Genomic DNA, 25,405 nt, shown 5'->3' on the forward strand with positions numbered 1-25,405 from the left:
ACTAAACTGCATTTTATAGGTCCATATCTACCTTTTGGGATGAGAGTATAATTAGAGATGGAAGAGAAAGAAACAGTTTATGAATGTTGATACAGTGAGCAGAATTAATTCTACCATGCATTAATTACAAAATTACTAATTTTTTTCCATCTTTTAAAACACTAAAATGTCTCAGAAAAAAGTGAATTTGGCTTTCCATCCCTTTCAGATTAGCACTGTCTAGTTTTGACTAATGTTACTAATATTCTCCATGATGTCATTTAGAGAGCATCTTCTTTAGTTTTATATAACAATAAATATGTTAGAAATTAAGCTTATATGTAATTTAACTCTGTAACCTCAGTGCACAGGAAATCAGGCAGAAATGGGTAACCAACCTGGTACAGAGGAACTTCCATCCTCCACAGACAAACCACTCTAGTCCTCTTTTTCTTTGCAAGATCCTAGCTCGTGGTAACGTGTGGTAATCACTTTCATCATTCTCAAAGCCCTCTTCAGACATCATCAGTGGCATTTCATCCAAATGGGCAGACTCATCTTCCAGCTGGAACCTGGTTAAAGGTGAGAACAGAATGCTGAGGCAGGCCAAGCCATCTTCCGTCACGGGGTAAGGGTTTCGTCTAAGGCAAGAGCTGGTCCAATTCTACCAATCACACTTTTCTTTCTTCTCCAACTAAGCTGTCTTCAGCAGAGGCAAACCATTATAAATATCCCTGCATAGTACTTTCCTTTGCAGAAAATGCACTTAACCAAGGGAAACAGGAAAGGAAAAAGCCACCCAAGGAAGCCGACATTACCATGCTGTGAGCAAACCCTCCAAGCAGCCTTCCATGTACACAGTCAGCTTGACCACACCACCCACTCACTGGGTTCAATTCAAGAATATAAAAAAATCAATCATCCAGGGGCTGGCCCCGTGGCCGAGTGGTTGAGTTCGCGCGCTCCGCTGCAGGCGGCCCAGTGTTTCGTTGGTTCGAATCCTGGGTGCGGACATGGCACTGCTCATCAAACCACGCTGAGGCAGCGTCCCACATGCCACAACTAGAAGGACCCACAACTAAAATATACAACTAGGTACCGGGGGGCTTTGGGGAGAAAAAGGAAAAAAATAAAATCTTTAGAAAAAAAAAAATCATCTGAAACATTACTATTAGCAAAAAAATATATACCTCCAAGTCATATCTAAACATTCTATTCTACAGATTGATGGACGTAAAATTTAACCAACTTCACATTCATCAGTCAAAGTTGTGGAAGTGACTATGTAGGTGTCTAATGCTGACAGATGGAAACATGGCCCCTTGGTTTGCTGTCAGAGTTGATATACACAGCAAGGATGCTATGTCCCGCTTATTCTCTGTCTGTTATTCCCCTTACTAAAACTTTCTATTCAATGAAATACTCTCCTCCACAAGCAGCATCCCTTCTAGAGTTCAACAATCCCCTTCTGATTCCAAAAATACGCAGCCTACCATCAAATGTCCATTTATCTTTCCTCAATCATTAACATATTTATCTTTAAAAAATAAAAACTTACCTTTTTGAGAACCTACAATTTGTCAGAAACCATAATGGAGATTCAACAAATGCTATCTTATTTAATTTCACATCAAGCCTCCAGGTAGGAATTACCCCAAGTTAAAAATAAAAAGAGCAGGGGCCAGCCCAGTGGCTCAGCGGTTAAGTGTGCATGTTCTGCTTCAGCGGCCTGGAGTTCACCAGTTCAGATCCCGGGTGCAGACATGGCACCACTTGGCAAGCCATGCTGTGGCAGGCATCCCACATATAAAGTAGAGGAAGATGGGCATGGATCTTAGCTCAGGGCCAGTCTTCCTCAGCAAAAAGAGGAGGATTGGCAGCAGATGTTAGCTCAGGGCTAATCTTCCTCAAAAAAAAAGAAGAAGATGATGACCTGGGAGTAAGCTTGAAGCATTTACCACCTCCCCGCCAAGTTTGGGACAACTGAGCAATAAGGATAATGACTCTTATTGATTGTAATTTGTTAAATAAACAGAATTCATGAGTCTATAGTGATTCTCAAGAAGAGAGAGAGAAGGAAAACTCCTCTTCACCAAAAATTACCAGCTCATATATGTGGAAATAACGTGAGAATCCTCATTTTCCAACCCTCAATGTAGTAACTGGTTTAGGCCAAGATCATTAGTAGATATGAAAATCATCTGGTAAAGGCTGCTGGGAACAGAACGTCGCATGATACTGCAGGACAACCCAGAAATTCCTCACAACTGCAAACGGAAATGTACAAACTGCCAAAAGCTCTAGAGGCCCCCCCTTAAATGAGTCATCAAACTCAGAACCACTTCCCATGAGACAACCTGACATTGTCTGCCTGCTGATGTGATGCAATATGAAGCATATCAATCATTCTTGCCAAAACATTTACTGAATTTAATCAGTCTCTAGAGCAGGGGTTCTCAAAGTGTGGTCCCCAGACCAGCAGCATCACCACCACCTGGGAATGTGTCAGAAAAGCAAATCCTCAGGCACCCCAGGACCTACAGGACAAGAAACCGTGGGAGTAGGCCTACAATGCATGCTAAGGAGTCCCGCACACTGATGTTACAGAAGCACTGTTTGAGAGCTCATTTTCATACGACAGGAAGTGCAGGAAATGAAGAGCAGTTACTGACTCAGGAGGTACAAATCCAGAATGTGGGGCACACTATAAACAACTGGCCTGGACTTTTCAAAAGCTCCATACTGTTAGGAAAAAGAAAAACTGTTAAGATTTCTCCAGATTAAAAGAAATTTAAAGAGATACCACCAAATGAAACACTTAAACCTTGATTGGTACCTGGATTCAAAAAAAGTGTTATAAAAGACATTCTTGAAAATGTTCTGGAATTAAATGGTGGTGATGTCTGCACAACGCTGTCAGTGTACTAAATGCCACTGGATTGTGCACTTTAAAATGGTGAATTATATGTTGTGTATTTTAACACAATTTGAAAAAAAATAAATTCTTAATACAACAGGAGATATCCAAAATGGGCTGGATATGCCATGTTATGAGTTAGCTAATTTTCTCAGTTGTGACGACAGTGATGTGGCTGAAGAATCATGCTTACTGTTGGGAGACCCACGCTGAAGGTCACTCGACCCACAACACACCGTGAAACAGTTCAGCACAGAGAGAGAGAAAGCAAATGGGGTATAATGTTAACAGCTGTTGAATCTCTATAGAATACTATTCTTTGGATGTTTCTGTATGTTTGAAATATCTAATAATGAACAATTGGGAAAAATGTATTCGAGCGAAAATAATTTTAAAGACCAAAACAGATGTCCTCTCTTTGTTGTTTCTTGAATCCCCGGCTTCTCCATCTTTTTTCCTACCATGTTCTCTAAGATCTGTGGTCATTTGGAAATTTGTCATCTTCATCATCATTACTCTCTTCTTTCTCTAGATCTCTTATACTCACAAGCCAACACTTTGGAAATGAAAGCCTTAAGAGGGAAGGACAACGATGAGTGCTACTCCAAAGAATCATGAATATCCAACAACACTAGGATTTCCATTCTGCTCTAGACTTTATGAAAATACATCCTCCTCAGTATAGAAGAGCTTTATATCTGCAGTTAGCTTTCTTTTTAGCAAACCTTTCAGGTAATTGTATTTCCATGTGCACAGGCACGTGTGGGCATGTACACGCACACACGCATGTGCACATGCATTTAGGTGGGTAAGTGCCAGTGAGTGTGTGCACCTGCATGGTGATGGTGCCAGATAGCGCTTTGCCTATTAGGATGCTGTGAGAAGGTCAGAAGGCAAGATCCAAAAGCCTCTGTTTTCAGGACTTTATTCTTAAAATAAGTATCTGGCTGTCAAGAATCCAAACATAAGTGTAATTCAGTGATAGAAAGTCCCTGGATAGAAAGTCCCCGGATGAGCTAATGCCTACCTGAGCCCCAAGTTTCTCTACCGTCTTTTTAACATTTGTTAACTAAAAAGTACTCCGCAAGTGGATTAACCAAGTGGCTGAGCTATCCCCTATTGCTGGACAGACAAGATATTTACAATTTCCCATTAAATAATATTTCAGTGTAAGTATCTGTGCATAGAACATCTCCCATATTTTTACATGAATTATTTCAGATCTCCAGAACTAGAAGTGTTATATAAAGTCATAAGCTCTAAAACACTTGATATATATTACCAAACTGCACATTTAAACTCCAACCAATATGAGTGCCATGAATAATACCAAAAATACTAGAAGCAATTTTACCTAACCTCATCAGACTGAGGCTGAATACACTGCCCCTCTGCTTACATACGGGGGAAGACAATGGCATCTTGTTGTCATCGGCCCTACACACGCATGGTGTCATGGGATCGTATACTACTTACAAACTCTGGCTAAGACTGCCCCGCCTCTTGTACAGAAAATTCAGTTCAGCTGGGCACATTTTGGCTGTGTACAACCTTGGGCACCCTGCAGCCAGTGTGCTCTGCCTGTGGCTCCACACTCAGCAGTCCCGGCACCATCAGCCTCCTCACAGGGAAGTCTTTTATTGAAGACGCACTTTTTCACTGGCCAGAAGCTCAACGTGCCCCTTGAGCTAATGCTACCAAGACTATGACTGTTTTCATTAGTGATGTGGTCACAAAGCAGGATAGGTTTCCGGTGGTCTGCCTTGTCTAACTTGTTTTTGCCCATAAACACTATTTTCAGTGAGCATTTCCACTGAACGAGGTTTTGCGGGAATGCATACACTATCTAACAACAGAAATGGCAGTATTATTTCTGGAAGAGTCCGTCTCTCCCATGTTGATTTGCCAAGCAATCTTTTAAATATATTAGAGTAACCTGAGGAATTGTTTTTTCCATTTTTAATGAAATCAGTACAACTTAAATATGGCTTCATATGCAACTTAATATCTGATACAACTTATCCACTCATAATTCATGCCCAAAGTTGTCTTTGCTACTTTTCAAAGAAGGCTATCTTTTCCCTACTAGATAAACTCTTAAATCATTTTGTTGAGTTCCAAAAGTAAGCAAACAAAAAAATCCTGTTAGAATTTTAAACATTATATTGAATTTATAAACAAGATTAGGGAAGAACTGGATGAGTAGGTAATATATAGTTTCATTCAAAAGTTCTTACGTTCTTAAAATTTTATATCTACACATCTGTCAAAACATTTTAAATAATTTTATTCTTAGATATTTTATCATTATAATGTTATCATAAATATATCTGTTTTTCCCATAGGATTTTCTAGTTTGACAATGCTAACTTATAGGAACTGTATTTATCTTGTATCAGTCATAAGTTACTTTCGCTCCAAGACTCTTTTAGCTCCAAGTACAATTTTGTGCCATCTATCTATTCTATGTTGGAGCTGGACCTGTCTCTGTAAAGGCAGTGACTTGCTCACGGCCCCAGCCCCAAGACAGCAGCCCCAGGTAGTCCCTGAGCAGGAGCGGGCGAGGCGAGCTTTCCACCTGTGACTGGACCTGTTGTCTGCAGCAACCTCAGAGCAGCTAATCCACAGGCTGTCCCAAAAGGTGGCTGAGCACAGTTAGTTGAATTAATCTCTTTAATATATTCTGCATTTAGTAGCTAATATTTTACTTATATAATTCAATCAATATGTGCTTGTTCTATCACAGATTACATGGTAAGAAAATTATCCTTGAAATTTTTTTCTAAAGTTTATCTGTAAACAGGCTGGGCCCATAGCCGTTTGAACAGGTAACTCTCTGAGCTCTTTTTTTCTTTTTCTCTTATTTTTTTTGGTAAGGAAGATCCACTTTGAGCTAACAAGTGTTGCCAACCTTCTTCTTTTTTCGCTTGAGGAAGATCAGCCCTAGGCTAACACCTGTGCCAATCTTCCTCTATTTTGTATGTGGGTTGCCACCACAGCATGGCTTGAGGAGTGGTGCACGTCCATGCCTGGGATCCTAACCTGTGAACCCAGGTCACCCAAGTGGAGCGCCCTGGACTCAACTACTACGCCATGGGGCCAGCCCCCTCTGAGCTCTTCTTAATAACAGTGGTAGGCAGAATAACAGATCCCCCCTGCCAACAGATGTCCTCATTCTACTCCTTAATGTTACACTGCAAATACGTTACATTACAAGTCAAAAGGGAATTAAGGTTGCTAATTAGCTGACTTTAAGATATGAAGATTATCCTGGATAATCCAAGTGGCCCAAAGGAATCACATGGGCCCTTAAGAGTGGAAGAGGAAGGCAGAAGAATGGGGGTTGTAAAAACACGCCATGAAGCAGGGGCAAGAGGGATGGTAGTGTGAGGATTCACTGCCCTGTTGTTGGCTCCGAGATGGGGTGCCATGAGCAAGGACCACAGACAGGCCTTTAGGAGCTAAGGGTGGCCCCCAGCCGACAGCCAGCAAGGACACAGGACCTTAACCCTACAACCACATGTATGAAATGATTCTCCCCAGGGCCTACAGAAACGAATGCTGACACCTTCATTTTAGCCCCGTGAGACAATACAGTCCTGATCTATAGTATTAGGAGATAATAAATTTATTTTAAGACACTAAGTTTGTAATAATCGTTACAGCAGCAATTGGCAACTACAGTCACGTGTCATTTAATGATGGGACATCTGCAAAATGCACCATTAGGCAATCTCGTTGTTGTGTAAACATCATAGAGTGTGTAAGTACACTCTAGATGGTGTAGCCTGCTGTACACATAGGCTCTATGGTACTAATCTTAAGGACCACCATCATACATGTGGTCCATCGTTGACCGAAACATCGTTGTGCAGTGCACGCCTGCCTGTACTACAATTACATAACAACTAATGGCATGGTTTTGTTTTCTTTGTATTCTGAGTCAATTTGATAATCCTGCTTTCCACTACCTGGCTCTCATCTCTCTCACTTACTTGAAACATAGTCCTCCAATAAGACAGGGTTCTAAGTAGAAGACACTGGTATGGGCAAGTTGCATCCCAGCAAAACTAAGAGATGTTCTGTACGCAGGAGACAGAAGAGTGTGGAGAGCCTTTCACTATAGCTCTCCCATGCACTGCAGTGGTTCAAGGTAGAGAGAATTAGGCACTGAGGGGAACCGACACTCAGCACTGGCAAAGATTCACTGGGCAATCACCTACTAGACACAGGGACCTACACACAGTGGCTCACCCTCACCCTATAAAACAAAGAATAAGCCTAAAGAGACTGTGAGTTGATCTTTAGCAAACACTAACTACTGAAAGATCTCTCCTCCTCCCAGGATTATTAAATATTCAAGATAAAAACCATGGGACCTCTGAAAGTACCAGAGTATAAGAGTACATTACGCTTAGGAGCCCAAGGAAGATCATCTCTCAAGATCATCACAGGAATGTGAACAAACACTCAGAAAGCCATTTGGCTACACTGAGTATATACACTCAGTGAAGGACTTGCTGGGCACCAAGCAAGTACCTACACTGAGAACACAATGGTCAGTAACAAAAAGACACACCCTCTAACTCATGGGGCTCAAAGTCATTGATCAATAAATGTAAAATGACAGCAGTGGCAACTGATGAGACAGTTACCTAGTACTAGGAGGGTGATGCCTGCATTCAAAGCTGAAAAGGACAGGAGGGATGCAGCCAAAAGACAGCTGCATTCCAGGCAGAGGAGCAGGAGTGTGGAACGACATGGTGTCCTGAAAGATGAGAAAGGAAGCAGGGGCAGCCGCACAGAGGTCAGCATCAGGGTACCTCACAGGCCTGGAATGTCAGTAGGAACCTGGCAGTGAAGGCCCTTGCAAATCACAGGAAGGACAGCCATTGCAGAGAAGGAGCAAACACGCAAGTCACTCTGCATTCTAGCCGCCCTGGAGAACTGGTCAGGGCAGAGGCCGAGGCCAACCAGGAGGCGGCTGTCAGAGTTAGGGCACAGCTATGGTGCTTGGACGAAGCAGCTGGAGTGAAAACGGAGAGAAATGGATGAATTCAAGATATTTAAGAGCCAGGACAGACAGAAATAGATGATAAGTTAGCTATGTGCCCAGAGGACACAAGAGGCCTAAGGATACTCTGTACAGGAGGATGGATGGCAGGACCACTCAGTAGAGTAGAAAACACTAGCAGGAGCAGGATTCTGACAGGAGAGGGGAATCTTGGGTTTGGTTTTATTCATTTTCAGTTTGAGGTCTCTATGAAATATGAAGTAGGCAGCTAGAATAAATAGGTTTAGCCTTGCAAGGACAGGCAGTAGCTGGAGAGCTTAGTGGTAGAAGAGAATTTAAGTTCTGAAGAACAGGACTATTTTTCTGCCTCACCAGCTCCTCTTTCTTTAGGAATCTGGCCCACTCCCCACCCAACCCGAAGGACTGCTATATAATTGCATAGGGAGCTCAAATCCCAATGGTTGGTGGGGAATGGCATCCAACCAAGCTAAGCCACAGTTGTTCAAAAATTCTGGAACTGGAGTTGAGAAAAAGACAGTCTCCCTCCAGGTAACTAAAGCTATTAACTCCTGTGGGAGAGCTGTTGGAGGTCGACGCCACTATGTAGAGTAAGAAACCCAGAAGACCAGTCTTCCGAAAGAGAAGAAAGAAACATATACACATAAAATGAAAAAAAGGTTTCATGTAAAGATGGAAGATTAAATACATAACCTAATTTCAATGCCAAAAAAATTGATTTTTTTTTAAAGCTTAAACCTGCAAGAACAGAAAACAAAAGAGGAGAAAATAACAAAATGTAGGAAACCAGAAAGCAGATGGATAGATTGTAAATAACTAAGCAGATCCAAGAAAACAGAATCTGAAGCCAACAGTGCAGGCAGCAGAGATTGAGGCCATGAGAACCTCGGGATCCACAGGGCTGGGGCCTGGCAGCACTAGCACTCTACAAGTGGGTGTGGAAGCGTGTTAAAACACAAATGGACTGAAAGCTGTGAAGGAAATCTTTGGATCCCTACGTTGCCCCCTCCCCACACCCAACCAGGCAACTGCCCCTCCCCTCCTGCAGAGAACTAGCCAAGTGTATCCTCCGGGGAAGGGAGGTCAGAAGAGAAACCAGGGAGCGAGGCTGTGCTGAAAACACCCGACTGAGTGAAGGAACAGTGACTGTGTGAGCCGACTGGACCTCTCTACCTGTGACCCTGCTAGTTAACATCAAGAGAAGGAGGAGGAGGAGAAAAAGGAGGAGAGAGCAGCATCAAACATTTATTGAAGCTTGGATTGTCAGGCATGAACTTAAGCACTTCACATATATTCATTTAATTTCTAGTTTTAGACAATTAACACAGGAAATTTTTACTATAAAAAAAGAACAAAAACTCAAATGTCCACAGACAAATATGGTATATACCCACAATGAGATATTATTCACTTTAAAAAGGAAGGAAATTCTGATACAAGCTACAACATGAACTTGAAAACATGCTAGGTGAAATAAGCCAGACACACAATGCAGGATTCCATTTACATGAGGTGCTAAGAAGAGTCAAATTCATAGAAACAGAAGGTTGCAGAACAGTGTGAACATACTTAATGTCATTTAAGTTCACTGCATTGTGAACTTAAAATTGGTTACGATGGTAAATTTTGTTATGTATACTTCACCACAATTTTTAAAAAAAGAAAATATTTCTATGACTATTGTTGATGATACTCTGGCTCCTTGGCGCCAAGTAACCGCTGGAAGACAGAACACACCCGGCTAACTCCTACACCGCGAGTTCTGCCTGTGCTTACCACGAGGGCCCCTTCTGCTCATCCTCCTGTTGGCTGCCGTAGTTTACGTGCTGCACTCGATACGATTATCCTAGAAAAGCCAAATCCTTATGCGTATGGCAAGTTCACTCAGGAGATGGATTATTCAGGGAACAGGTTTGTGAATTAGACCAAAAACCAGAATGAAAAACACCTCCTAACAGTTTCTGAGACAAACAGGCCCTGAAGAAGGGATAGCTAAAGCATACTGACTCCTTACTACAGCCAGGCTCTCTGGAGGTCTGTACTCTGCATCACCGAAGACGAAAATTATAATGCAAATGAGAATCTGGGGGAAATGTTTGTAACGCATGACAGAAAAACGATTCTCTATAAACAGTTCTTACAAATCAATGAAAATCAATAAAAAAGCAAACACTGATGAGCAAAGACAATTCACAACAGAAGAAATATAGCTATACTTACAAAATTATGTTCAACCACATTAGGGACTCCAGCCCCTTCAATAAACACTGGAGTGCCTACTATGTGCTAGCGCTGTCCCAAGCACTGCAGGTACAGCCGCAAACAGGCACACAAACCCCTGCTCATATACAGCTTAAGTACTAACACAAGAAAAACAAGAAGTAAACAGGTTACATTCCAAAGGGAAAAGTGCTAGAAAGACAATAAAGGAGGTGATAAGACGAAAAGTGACAGGAGGGGTCGTCCTTAGATCAAGGAAGCTGAGTCTCAAGAAAGTGACGCCTGGGTGAGAAGCAGCCAACCAGGTGAAGGTCTAGGAAGACCGAGACGGAGCTGCAGAGCCCAGAGGGCTCCAGGAGTGGACAGAAAGCCAGTGTGGCTAAAGCAGGAGAGCCAAGGGGAGCAACACCAAATGCAGCTGAAGATGCCAGCAGGGGCAAATCCCACTGGCCTGGGAAGCGGCATAAGGAACTTAACTTTAATTCAAGTGGAAGGGGAAATCAGGGGAAGGTTTTAAACCTAGGAATAATGTTTGTTTTCAAGAAAGACTTTTACAACATGCAAATTAAAACAACTGAAACAAATAATTCTTAACCTTTGGCATGGTCAACAGTCTTAGATAACCAGGCACTCTTAATTGCTGGTAAGGATATGAACAACTTTTCTACAGAACAATTTGTCAAGATGCATCAAAAGCCTTTTTTTTTAATAATCTAAGTAAAAGTGAACCACAGGTTCCAATTATCCCACGAAAATTAAAAATGTATACAAGATTTATCTACAAAGATGACCTGTTTAAAAACACAGCCAAGGGGCCGGCCACGTGGCCGAGCGGTTAAGTTCGCGCACTCCATTTCGGTGGCCCAGGGTTTTACTGGTTCAGATTCTGGGCATGGACATGGCACCGCTCATCAGGCAACACTGAGGCGGTATCCCACATGCCACAGCTAGAAGGACCCACAACTAAAAATATACAACTATGTACCGGGGGGCTTTGGGGAGAAAAAGGAAAAATTTTAAAAAAAAATCTTTAAAAACACAGCCAAAAATAATAAAACCTTAATATCAGTGATTAGACCTAGTTAAATATATGATGGAATACCATATTGTCACTAGAAATATTAAGGTAGAAAACTTTTTGTTGAAAGCAAATGTGTTAGGAGAAGGAACAGTCACTTATTCTCATCCCTCTTGGAACAGCCTACTCCACTCCACTAATGGAAATGATACTCATTTGAGTCTCTTCGTATGCTCTTTTACAAGACAACTCCAATTACTGTTGATGCCATCAGAGAACATCCCTACGACAAGCCACTAGTTATTTTAGATGATTTAGGCACAAAATTACATGATCTGTCAAGTAACAGGCCTAAAGCAGAATATCTTTCCTCTTAAAAATTCCTTTTTTCTTACTTCTCTGTGTAAGATCACTTCTTTTACAACAGCCAACTAGAAGATGAATATTTATATAAAATGCAATTAAAATTCAAAACACCACTTAAATATATTATAATATAGTATACAAAATGAGATTTTTAGTCTTTTTCATTAAGTTCTTTCAGTAATTGCATTGCATTTTAGCAAAAGTCACAATCTTATCAAGTTTCATGCTAGAAAAGCAGTACAATGAGTCTGGTAGATAATGAATATAAGCAACATCATGTTTAGTAACCTCGACTTCAGAAGTGGAGCCTTTGAACTGGCAAGCAATTTATTCCATTTCCAAAGCAATTTTCCTATTGTATTGAAAATCTTAGCTCAGTATTTAGAAACAATAAGATGATGAATAATGGATTTTTTTCAGAGACAGGATAAGCAGAGAATCTTAAGTATCTTTGTTGCCTGGTGTCATACACACTTAATTGGTTTGTCACTCAAGAAAAATCAACGTTTCCAGCAATTAAGTATAATTCTGGAAACATATTTTTAAAATGAGTAAAAACAATGTGAACAAAGACGACAGAACGAATGATACTAAACCCAAGAGTACTGCCAAGCTAGGAAATGAAGACAGCTATTTTAACTGCTGCCAAAGGATTAAAGAAAATTAGCAACTTTCAACAAAACACTCAAGTGCTAGAAGGCGCATAATTTACACAGATCTAAGTAAAAGTAGGTCAATACGATAACTAGCTTAAACTCATATTTTTACCTTAAGTAGCTAACAGACTTATTGTTTCCATTTTGATAGGAAACGTTTCTGAGAAGTCAACTGATATTAAAGGGAGAAAGACATTTAAAATACGCCTAATGTTTAAAACTTCTTTAAGAAAAATAAATATTTCCCCCTTTGCCTGCATATTAATAGAGTAGAAAAACAAAGCAACAAAGTACAATAAAGAAACATGTATAGTCCCTTCATCAAATACAGCTTCCAAGTTCAACCATGTCACTGATGAGTCATTGAAAAGGAGGAAAACCATATAAATCACCAAGAAATTGGAACTCTTTCCCTTCTACAGCAGCAGAGGAGATAAACAGTGGACTAGTTTAAAAAAACAATTAATGGAACAGTGCCTGAAAAGCATGCCATGACCTCAGCAGCAAAAACAAGCAACAAGGATAGGGGTCAGTTAGTCCCTCAAGCTGAGATTCGACCCCCACGTGAACTACGTACACAGTAACCTCAGAGTCACTGACTCCTCTTCTAAAACGTTCTGTAAGAAACCTGAATACCAATTTCTTGATATGAGAAATTACATCAACACTATACATAAGTTGAGACAAACTTCCAAATTAGAGTCAATGGTGCAATGCCTAGTATTATGTAACCAGAAATTTAAAGACAAGCAGACCAGTTAGCTCTGGACACATACTCCAGTTGCCTAAAACTATGATGTCCCCAATCACCAACTCTACCCTCATGCTAATACTGTCAGTTGCAGAAAACAAAGTGAAACTTCTTCATTCTGGTAGGTGTAAAGAATTATGTAAAACTGAGCAAACTACAGGGGCCGGCCCAGTGGTGTAGCGGTTAAGTTCACGCATTCTGCTTTGGTGGCCCAGGGTTCAGATCCCAGGCATGGACCTACACACCATTCATGAAGCCACTCTGTGGTGGTGTCCTACATACAAAATAGAAGAAGACTGGCACAGATGTTAGCTCAGCGACAACCTTCCTCAAGCAAAAAGAGGAAGATTGGCAACAGATGCTAGCTCTGGGCCAATCATCCTCATCAAAAAGAAAAGAAGAAGAAGAACAAGGAAAAGTGGTTGCCCACAATGCCTAAGTTAAAAAAAAAAATTGAGTGAACTACAGATCCTTTTAAAAGAAATTCTATAGACCTTAAGAATATGTCTCTGATTCCAAGGAATCCTGGGCACTTTGATAAATGCTATCTTAAGAATAATTCTGTACGTTAAAAAAGCTTTTCAATTGTAAACCATCAAGGCAAAGGAAAAGTTTCATCTTTACAGCTACTGAAGTATTTTTTATATTATCATAATAGTAAAATTTTTAAGATTGAGAGATAATTGTATATAGACCTCAAAATGAGAAAACTAACATTAAAAAAACTGTATTGCTTCTACCAAGAAACACACTAATATTTTAGAGATAATCAGACAATAGCCATCTGTTCTCAGCATGAGTCTCTTTCTAAACACTACAGTTTAACTATTATAATATTGCAAATGCCTCTAGGCAGGGCCAATAGCCACACTGCAAAGAAGAGCAAGGAGAAGGTACTAACAGAAATGGATAAACAAGGTAAGATCCAATGTCATTCACTCTTCATTCAAACCGTGAAGACAACTTGAATGGCACAGGTACCTACCATTTAAAAGACAGAAATGAAAAATATCAAATTAACAAATACCTTACTTTTACTCACATACTCATAATTCAAAAGAGAAACAGATTCCTCACATTACTATATAGAAAATGATTTTAACAAGCAATTGCATTCCTGGTGAACTATTAAATACTATGTGTGGTACACAACATTTCATTTACCTAATAACATATTTTTAAAAAAACAGGAACATCCTCACCCTAGATAATATAGACAACAATATGATATTTTTTTTTAACATTTATTAAAACATACTCGAATCACATCTAATTCTTCCCCTGGAAATTTTCATAAAATACAAACCCAAAGATAAAAATTTTTACACAAATTGTAACAATTTACCAACATTGTATTTTAAACATATTGTGTCCTAAACTGGTATGATTATAATGAAATAAAAATAATTTCACCTCAAGGAAAACCTGGGAGCCTTTAAAATACATTACTACAATTCTTCATACATAATGAGCATAAAATGACATTTTCATAAGGTAGAGGAAAAGGGCTTTCAAAGCTCACAAAGAAAAGTTCATATCAAAGCTGGCTTTTTTTTAACAATTAGCATTTGATTGCCAATGTGGAGAACAAGGCCGCATGATGTAAACTTTTGTTTTTGGTAAATATAAGACTATACTGTCTAATTTGCATTTTTTATTTTTTAGTTGTATTCTAATATATAACACACATTTCTCAAAATTAGAAATATTAGAAAAATCATAACTTTGATATAAAACAAACTACTCGCTTTACAGTTTTAAAGTATGAAACTACTGACTTGTTACATATTAAGTCAAAAGTACACTTAAAAATGGTTAGTTTGGGGCCAGCCCTGTGGCCAAGTGGTTAAGTTCACACGCTCCACTTCAGTGGCCCAGGGTTTTGCTGGTTCAGATCCTGGGCGCAGACATGGAATGGCTCGTCACGCCACATTGAGGTAGCGTCCCACATGCCACAACTAGAAGGACCCACAACTAAAATATACAACTATGTACTGGGGGGATTTGGGGAGAAAAAGCAGGAAAAGAAAAAAAGATTGACAACAGTTGTAAGCTCAGGTGCCAATCTTTAAAAAAAAAACAAAAAAAAAGGTTAGTTTGGTTACATATATTTCACCACAATAAAAAGTCTATAGAAACAGAGTGGGGGAAGAGACCAGGAAAGAGCAACCTAACAGAAAGAGAACTTTCAGATAGCAATGCCCATCCCCAGCCAAAGAAGACAGAAGAAAACCACAGCCCCTACCCCATCACTGGATGGCAAAGAGGGAAGGCAACCCAGCCTCTCACGCTCCCAGCTGTGGGCAGACACCCTCCCACTGCCCTACCCACTGGGGCAGGGGTGGGACCTTTATCCCAGCAGGTCACAGACCTCCACCCCAACCAACCTAAGAGGCAGCCCTGCCCGTCCCTACCACTGTCAGAGGAGACTGCATGAGAGGCGAGCATTCCTGCTCTTCCCAGCCAAAGTGATGTCAGCAGAATCTCAGAGCCCACCTCTGCCCAGGGGTAACAGGGCACCCTCCCTTCCCAGGTGTCAAGGGGCTCTGTAGGCAACCTGGCCTTTCACTTCATCTGACACTCACAAGGCAGTGTCACCCAGCGCCCCGTCAAAGTGGTGTCAAAAGGAGGCCCTATAAAACAGAAGACTTCAAGTCCAGAGCTCCACAGCATAATCCCAAAGTGTCCAGGACACAATCAAAGATCACTTGTCATAATACCAAAGTGTCCAGGACACAATCAAAGATCACTTGTCATAATACCCAAAGTGTCCAGGACACAATCAAAGATCACTTGTCATAATACCCAAAGTGTCCAGGACACAATCAAAGATCACTTGTCATAATACCCAAAGTGTCCAGGACACAATCAAAGATCACTTGTCATAATACCCAAAGTGTCCAGGACACAATCAAAGATCACTTGTCATACCAAAAACCAGGAAAATCTCAACTTGAATGAGAAAAGAAAATCAACAGAAGCCAACATGAAAATGATGCAGGTGTTGCAACAACAAGGATTTTAAAGCATACATTATAAAAACGTTTCAATAGGCAATTATGAACATGCGAGAAGCAAATGAAAAAAACAAAGTCTCAGCAAAGAAATACCTAATATGAAAAAGAATCAAAGGGAAATTTTGAAACTAAAAAACTGAATAACAGAGATTAAAAAACTTAACAGATAGGCTCAGCATGAGAATGGAGAAGAGAGAGGAAAAATCAATGAACTTGAAGACAGAACAACAGAAACTGCCCAATCTGAAGAGAAAATGGACTTAAAAACAAATGAGCAGAAATTCATGACTGTATGGAACTACAAGAAAAGATCTCACCGGGTGTCACTAGAGAATCAGAAGAAGAGACGACAGAGTATTCACACAAAACAGTGTTCAAACCCATAATGACTGAGAACTTCTCATCTGACAAAAGACATAAACTTAGATCCAAGAAGCACAGTGAACCCCAAACAGTATAAACTCAAAAAAAAATCTATGCAAAGACCCATAATAATCAAACTACTGAAAACAAAATGAAAAGAAAAAAGCTTGAAAGTAGTGAGAAGTGACATCTACCTACAGGGGAAAAAAAAATTCAAATGACATCAGATTTCTCATCAGAAATCATGGAGGCCAGAAAAAAGTAACATAATATTTTCAAGTGCTGAAAGAAAAGAATTGTCAAACTCAAACTGTACATCTGGTGAAATTATCCTTCAGGAATGAAGGGGAAATAAGACATCCTCAGATGAAAGAAAACTAAGAGAATTTAGTAGAAGGTCTGTTTCCAGCAGACCTAACCTAAAAGAATAGCAAAGGAATTCTTAGAACAGAACAGAAATAATAAAATAAGCAAATTTGGAACATCAGGAAATAAGAGTACAACAGAAAAAGCAAAAGTATCAGTCAATACAACAGGTTTTCCTTTTCCTCTTGAATTTTCTAAGTTATAGTCAAGAGACAAATCAAAAACTATAACAGTTTGATGTACGGTTCTAATTGTATGTAAAGAAAATGTTTATGAACTTTTACATATGTAAAACCTACATATAATTTAAGAAGATAATTCCATTACTAAGAGGGGGGAATATAAGGATGTAAAGAGGTAAGGATTCTACACCTTACTCAAACTGATAAAATATTGACAACAGTATACTCTAATGAGTTAGGTATGTATAATGTAATACCGAGAACTACCACTAAATGATATTTATACAAAGAGCTACACTGAAAAACACTGTAGGTAAATCAAAATGAAATTTTTAAAAATGCTCAAGTAACCCACAAGAAGGCAGGAAAAAGAAAACAGAAAGAAAAAACACAGAAAACAAAAGTAAAATGGCAGACGTAAGCCTTAACTTATCATTCATTACACTGACCATAAATGTTTGTTCTAAATATATCAATCAAAAGACAGAGACTGGCAAAATGGATAAAAAATATAAACCAACCATAAGCCAGCTACAAGAAACTCACTTCAAATATAAGTAGGTTGAAATTAAAAGGATGGAAAATTATACGCCAAGCAAACATTAATTAAAAGAAAGCAGGGGGCCAGCCCCACGGCCGAGTGGTTAAGTTTACACACTCTGCTTCAGTGGCCCAGGGTTTCGACGGTTCAGATCCTGGGCACAGACATGGCACCACTCATCAGGCCATGCTGAGGCAGCGTCCCACGTGCCACAACTAGAAGGACCCACAACTAAAATATACAACTATGTGCTGGGGGGATTGGGGGAGAAAAAGCAAAAAAAAAAAGAAAAAAAGAAGATTGGCAACAGTTGTTAGCTCAGGCGCCAATCTTTAAAAAGAAAGCAAGTAAGCAGGAGTGGCTATATTAATGTCAGATAAAGTAAAGAGCAAAAAATTTACTAGAGACAGACAGGGAAATTACAAAATGATATGAGTCAGTCCATGAAGAACACAAAGCAATCCCAACCATGTATGCACCCAACAACAGATCTGCAAAGTACGTGAAGCAAAACTTGATAGAACTAAAAGGAGAAAAAGGCAAGTTCATGATTACAGTTGGAGAATTTGACAACCCGCTCTCAACAACTGATACAACTAGACAGTAAACCAGAAAGGACAGAAGAATTCAACAGCATTAACCAACAGGATCCAGTCAACATTTCAGAACACTTCACCCAACAAGAGCACAAGACACTTTCAAGAACCCCAGGAATTCTTATCAATACAGACCAAATCTTTCATTACAAAACAAATTACTTCAAATTTAAAATAAGTGAAATCACACAAAGCGTGTTCTTTGACCACTAAGGAATCACACTAGAAATCGGTAGCAGAAAGATAATAGTAAATTTTTTTTTTTTTAAAGATTTTATTTTTTCCCTTTTTTCTCCCCAAAGCCCCCCAGTACATAGTTGTATATTCTTCGTTGTGGGTCCTTCTAGTTGTGGCATGTGGGACGCTGCCTCAGCGTGGTCTGACGAGCAGTGCCATGTCCGCGCCCAGGATTCGAACCAACGAAACACTGGGCCACCTGCAGCGGAGCGCGCGAACTTAACCACTCGGCCACGGGGGCAGCCCCAAGATAATAGTAAATTTTCCAAACATACTTGTAAATAACCCATGGGTCAGAGAAGACATCTCAAAGGAAATCAAAATACCAAAATTTGTGTGTCACAGGTAAGTCAGTGCCAAAAGGAAAATTTACAGTACGAAATGCTTACATTAAAAAAGAAGCCTACAGGGGGCCAGCCCGTGGCCAAGTGGTTAAGTTCGTGTGCTCTGCTTCAGCATCCCAGGGTTTCACCGGTTAAGATCCCGGGCACGGACATGGCACCGCTAGTCAGGCCATGCTGAGGCGGTGTCCCACATGTCACAACCAGAGGCACTCACAACTAGAATATACAGCTGTGTACTGGTGGGCTTTGGGGAGGAGGAGAAGAAGAAGAAGAAGAAAAAAAATAGTCTCCAATCAATAATCTAAGCTCCCACCTTAAGAAACGAGAATGAAAAGAGAAAAGCAAACCTAAAGCAAGCAAAAGTAAGGAAAAACAAAGAGCAGAAATTAATGAAATTGAAAACAGAAAGCTATAGAGAAAATAAGTAAAATAAAACATGGCTCTTTGAAAAGATCAAACCTCTAGCAAGACTGACCAATAAAACAAGTGAAGGCACAAACCACCACCATCTGAATGAAACTACATCAAAAGGATAATAAGGGAATATTACGGACAACTCTACACACACAAATCTGGCAACGTATCTGAAATGGATCAACTGTTCAAGGGGCACAAACTATCACAACTCACCCAATATGAAACACAACATTTGAATAGCCCAGTAACTGTTAAAGAAACTGAATTTGTAAATTAAAAGGCCCAAAAAAGAAGTCTCAAGGCCCAGATTGTTTCACTGGAAAAGTCTACCAAACATTTAAAGGAGGAACAACTCTACTCAATGTCTTCCAGAAAACAGAAGAGAAGGGAGTATTTTCCAACTCATCTCATGAGGTCAGGTATCAGGGGTAAAATCTGACAGCCATTGCCACTCTACTCATGAAATTTAAAGTCTAAGGAGAAGATAAGCATTTATAGTCAAGTGCAGTCAGTGCTACAAGGGGAAACAGGGTACTATAGGAGCCTGGCAGGGGCATCTAACTCTATCCTGGCTGGGGTTGAGATCAAGGAAGCCTTCAGGATTAGTTTTAGATGTTGACAAAGTCAGGAATACAGCCACTGAAAAATGAAGATGTGCAAATGCCAGAAGAAATAGCTAGAAGAGCCCAGAGTAACTGCCTCTGGGATGAGAGGCTAGGGTAAAGGAGAATGAATAAGTGGGATAGAGAGCCACAGTATCTTAAGGCAAAACTTTTACCACTATTAAATTTTTTAAACCATATGCGTTACCATGATAAAATACAACCAAACTTCACAGAATAACGTGGAAGCACAACTTCCAGTCAACATCTATTTCTCCCTGCTCCTCTCACCTCAGTCCATCTATAAACCTTGGAAATAAAGCAGGAACCAAGCAAAAGAGACCTCTGGAAGGCAGTAAGAAAGCAGCAGTGAGAGGAAGAGAGTCAGGATGGTTTGCAACCCAGGATTGGAGGAACACAGCAGCAGGATGTCTTACATACCCCCACCCAAGAGAGGGAAGGACACAGGTGCAGGGTTTCCTAACCTCCAACCGAGCAAGAGAAGGCAGCCCAGGAAGGTCATTCCTCCCCTAGATAGGACGACAGTCAACTACCACCAGCAAAAGAGATCAACAAGTGGTCACAGGAAGCAGCATCCTTCCCCAGGGCCTGAGACTCCCCTGGGACACGGGGACATCTGGGCAGCACTACTTAGGGGAACCTCACCGCAACAAGAGGTCAGAGACCTCAAGAACCTTCTGTGTCCCCACAGGCCTGAGATTCCCCTCTCGCGAGGGGAGCAGCCAGGCAGCACTGACAAGTGCAACCCCACCAGAGAAGCAGCCAGCCTAGGAAACTGTTTCTCTCCATGGCTCGAAGTCCCCTCCCTGTCCTAAGACACTAGAGCAGCAGGAGGGCACACCAAGAGGGATCTGGCCACAGAGGTGCTGAGATTCCTCTCCTACCCAGACACACCAGGGTAGGCAGGGGGCACATACAGAGGGGCATACAGCCACAACCACTGCCCAGCTAATGAAGCCTCCTCATCCACATGGGATGACACTTTCACCTCTTACTAAGAGACATCAGCCTGGGAAAATCCCTTCTTCCCCTCAGTTGCACAAGCAGAGACAAGTAAAAGCCCCAGCAGCACCACATAAACCAAAGAAAACAAAGATCACAGCACAAAGGCCCTGAACATTAAACTGTCACTGGAACCACAGCCTACAAAGGTAAGCCAGAATCTATGTGCTAAATCTAAACAGGGCAACTACCTGCTAAAGCTAAAGAACCAAATAGGAACCACAGGCTCCTGACGTAAGAGACAAAATGTTCAGGGCCAGCCCCGTGGCCAAGTGGTTAAGTTTGCACACTCTGCTTTGGCAGCCCAGGGTTTCGCCAGTTCAGATCCTGGGTGGGGACATGGCACCGCTCATCGAGCCATGCTGAGGTGGCATCCCACGTGTCACAACTAGAAGGACCCACAATTAAAAATATACAACTATGTGCCGGGGGGCTTTGGGGAGAAAAAAGAAAAATAAAATCTTTAAAAAAAATAAAAATAAAAGAGACAAAATGTCCAGAAGACAGTTGAAAACCACTGGTCATACCAAGGACCAGAACATTCACAGTGTGAATAAGACAATCAACTGACACCAAAACTAAGATTAAATCAGACACTAGAATTATGGCAAGCATTTCAAGCAACAAACATAAAAATGCTTCAACTATCAATTTCAAAGTCTCTTGAAACAAAGAGAGATTATAAAACTAAAAAATACAGCAAGAGAAATAAAATCTCACTCAATGAGATCAATGGTAGAGTGAAGATCACAGAGGACAGAATCAGGGAACTTGAGAACAAATCAAAAGAATTTACACAATCTGAACAAAACAGAGAAAAGAAACTGAAAAAAAAAAAAAAGAACCTAAAAGAATTATGTAACACTAACAAAACATCCAACATTTGTATTACTGGAGTCCCCAACGTAAGGAGAAAGAGAGTGGAAACAAGGGTACTTGAAGAAACAATGGCTAAAAACTCCCTAAATTTGGTGAAACAAAAACGAACAGATTCAACAGAAAGCTTAGTGAATGACAAAAAAGATAAACCCAAAGAAATGTACACCAAGATACATCATAATTAAACTTCTAAAAACTAAAGACAACAAAAAAACTTGAAAGCAGCCAGAGAGGAAAGACCCATCGCCTATCAGGGAACACTGATTCAAATGACAGTGACTTCAAATCAGAACCCATGCGGGCCGGAAGGAAGTGGAACAACAGTCTCCAAGTGCTAAGAAGTGCCAGCCGGGAATCCTACATTCAATAAAACTGTCCTTCAGGAATGAAGGAGAAATAAAGACTTTTTAAGATGAAAGAAATCTCAAGGTTGGCTAAAGGAAGTTCTTCAAAAAGAAAGACTCTTGTACCATCAGGAAGGAAGGAAGGAAGAACAGAAAGAGCAAGAATACGGGCACGTACAATAAACTGTCCTGACCATGATCTGCACACATCAAAGTATAACACCATCTGATACTCAGGACACCACATTTAAAGACGGTGAGGATGGGGCCAGCCAGGTGGCATAGTGGTTAAGTGCGCACGTTCCGCTTTGGGGCCCAGGGTTTGCCAGTTCGGATCCTGGGTGCGGACACGGCACCACTTGACAAGCCATGCTGTGGTAGGTGTCCCACGTATAAAGTAGAGCAAGAGGGGCATGGATGTTAGCTCAGGGCCAGTCTTCCTCAACAAAAAGAGGAGGATGGACAGCAGATGTTAGCTCAGGGCTAATCTTCCTCAAAAAAAAATAAACACTGTAGAGGGCCCGCCCTGTGGCCAAGTGGTTAAAGTTCCATGCTCTCCACTTCAGCAGCCTAGGTCCACAGGTTCGGATCCCAGGCAAGGACCTACTCCACTCACCAGCCACGCTGTAGAAATGCCCCATGTACAAAAAAAGAGGACTGGCACAGATGTTAGTTCAGGACCAATCTTCCTCAGCCAAAAAACAAAACAAAACAAAACTGTAGAGATCAAAAAAGTATTCAAGTAACCCAAAAGAAAGTAAGAAGAGAAAAAGAGGAATGAGAATCAGAAGAAACAGAAAACAGATGATAAAATGGCACACTTAAGTGCTAACATATCAATAGTTGCCTTAAACGTAAATGGTCTAAACACACCAATCAAATGACAGATACTGACAGAGTGTGTGAGGGGAAAACACAATCCAACAAGAAACACTACAAATTCAACACAGATTGAAACCTAACACTATGCAAACACTAACCCACAAAAAGCAGGAGTGGCCACATGAGTGTCCACTGAAGTAGACTTCGGAGCAGGAAAACTACCCAGGACAAGAACAGAGACGACCCACCCTGAAGACAAGGCATCCTAAACACACACGTACAATGACAGAGCCTCAACATCCAGGAGGAACTGATCTGCAAATTTTAACGGAAACCTACTGAGAAATAGATGGCGTATTTCCAAATAACGATCTCCTAAAATCAATCGCTCAGAGAATTACTAACGCAATTACTCTCATAGGGAACACCGGGAGGAAAGAAGTGGCACTTCTGAAGAACCCACTTCCCACCAAACACTAAAAACGGGCACCTACTGGGGCCGGCCTGGTGGCGAGTGGTTAAGTTTGTGCTCTCCCTTCCCCGGCCTGGGGGTCACAGGTCGGAGAGCGGACCCACACACCGCCCATCAAGAGACGCTGGGGTGGCGTCCCATATAGCAAAAAAAAAGGAGGAAGACTGCCATAGGTGTTAGCTTAGGGACAATCCCCCGACACAGAAAGAGGAAGGCTGGCAACAGGCGTTAGCTCAGGGACAACCTTCCTCACCAGAAAGATAAAAATAAAAATTTTTTAAAAAGGCACCTAAGTTCCCCTGTAACGCTCAGTAATCCCATTAAAAAAAATATTCTCCCCTATTTTACAGCTGAGGAAATTAGGGAGCACAGTTTAAATAAGTTACTTAAGATCAAACGACTAGTAAGCAAATGAACCGACATGCAATTCAGCTCTACAGCGCTGTCCTACGGACTCCTTTGAACACGTTAGACCCTCTCAAATAGCCCAAACCAAAAATTATTCTAAAAACTCGAATTCTAAAATTCTGAAAACTAGATTTCGTATATTGAAATGTGTATTTTTTCCCAAGTTTTAAAGGTTAACTGCTTCTGCAAATCCTCAGGAATAAAACTTTAGTAATCATAAAGGGCAATATCTCCCCTTTTGATGTTTCTTTTTCTCATTACATAAAACGTAGTATTCTCCGCGTGAGAAATAAGTTGAACTGAGCTGAAACAAACCAGATAGGAGACTTCCACTCTAAAGCAAAGGGCCGAGCATTTTGACCTCCCCCTAAACCCAGCGTAGCCCATTACACGACGCAGCCTTTCCGACCTCCGCCCCAGCCCTAAAAGGGCACAGCGCGTCGGCCGCGGGCGCCGCGGAAGCTCCGGGCTCAGCGAGAAGCGCCCCGCGCCCGCGACGCCGACTAGGAGCGGCACCTGCCGTCCTCACGGTCTACGCCGCACGGGAGGCGCCGGGCCCCGCGGTCGCTGCGGGACGCGCGGTCGGGGCTTGGCTGCCCCGGGAGCAGCCCCCGAACCCACGCTGCGACTGATCTCCGCCCGGGACGGGGTGGGCGCAGGCCGCCGGCCGGGGCTCGGGACGGAACCGGGACGGACTCGGGACGGACGGGGGGCGCGGGGAGGCGGCGCGGCCCGTCGTTACCTGCCGGGCCGCTCGGCCCCGGGCCCCGCCGCGCTGTAGTAGGCCGCGCGCTTGCGGCTGGCCACGGCCGCTGCGCCGCGCACCGGGTACAGGGGGATCTGGTCCGCCATGTTCGGCCGCACCGGCCCGCTCCTCCCCGCGCCCGTCGATCCGCCGCCTTTCCCCGCCCTCTTCCGTCAACTCCAGCCCGGCTGAGGCGCCGGCCCGCTCTGCCCTTCCTTGATTGTCGGAGCCTGATGGCGTCACTGTGTGTCGGAGCCCGATGACGTCCCCGCGCGGCGCGGGCGCCAGCAGGAGGAGGTGACGCCCCGAGGCCCCGCCCGGGCGCTGGGCCGTGTGCGCGTGCGCCTGCGCCGCGGGCCGTCTTCCCGGAGCGCGTGGGCCGTGGGAGCCGTCCCTAGTGTCTGGAGCAGGCCGACTCCTCTCGGCCGGCGCGCGCCTGGCCCGAGGGCCGCAGTGAAAGCCCGGCTGGGTACCTGCCGGGCCCCTGCTCAGGGGCGGGCGCGTCTCCGCGCGCGGAGGCCGTCGGGGACCCCGCGCGACGCGGCCCTGCACCGCGGGACCCCGGCCGCGCGCCTGCCCGCGCTCTCAGCCGCAGGGGGCCCTGCACCCCGGACCCCGGCCGCGCGCCTGCCAGCGCTCTCAGCCGCAGGGGGCCCTGCACCCCGGACCCCGGCCGCGCGCCTGCCAGCGCTCTCAGCCGCAGGGGGCCCTGCACCCCGGACCCCGGCCGCCCGCCTGCCAGCGCTCTAGCCACAAGGGGCCCCGCGGCGCGCGCCCTCACACCCACTCGGTGGAGGCCGCGCGCTGCCCTCGGGCTGGGGACGCCGCCATCGCGCCCGGGCGCGCGGAGAAGCCGAGGGCACGCGCTCCCGGCGCTCCGCGGCGGGTGAGTCGTGCTTGGGGCTCACAGCCGCCTGCAGGGCGTGCCGGGACTCGGACCCCTCTCCGGGTGGCCGAAGGGCCTCCCCGCTTCTCCCTCTGCTGGGAGCCGTGGAGGAGCCGCGCCCCCGAATGTGCGCTGTGTAACCTGCGCTGTCCCCCAAGCTGCTCCGCGTGCAGCACCATCCACGGCTGGACCCGAGGCTCTCCCGCTCCCGGCCTCGGACCT

At 43.0% G+C, this 25,405-nt stretch overlaps 1 protein-coding gene across 25 annotated transcripts in view; it reads right to left on the reverse strand.

The window, feature by feature from the left end:
* The window catches only part of ATP9B (ATPase phospholipid transporting 9B (putative)), a 282,461-nt gene extending 257,913 nt beyond the window's left edge, over positions 1 to 24,548 (reverse strand). For 12 of the 25 annotated variants that reach the window (XM_070512828.1, XM_044744022.2, XM_070512820.1 and 9 more), the window contains exons 1-2: positions 24,295 to 24,547; positions 378 to 551 (exon numbers count right to left, since the gene is read on the reverse strand). In XM_070512828.1, coding sequence (XP_070368929.1) covers positions 378 to 551; positions 24,295 to 24,404 — 284 coding nt within the window. In that variant the 5' untranslated portion in view covers positions 24,405 to 24,547. Of the gene's footprint in view, positions 1 to 377; positions 552 to 24,294 lie in introns of all 25 variants that reach the window. The other 13 variants (XM_070512831.1, XM_070512833.1, XM_070512826.1 and 10 more) reach the window with 5 other exon arrangements.
* Between the last annotated feature and the right edge of the window lie 857 nt (positions 24,549 to 25,405).

The sequence above is a fragment of the Equus asinus genome, chromosome 7, assembly GCF_041296235.1.
Source record: "Equus asinus isolate D_3611 breed Donkey chromosome 7, EquAss-T2T_v2, whole genome shotgun sequence".
NCBI classification, from domain to species: Eukaryota; Metazoa; Chordata; class Mammalia; order Perissodactyla; family Equidae; genus Equus; species Equus asinus.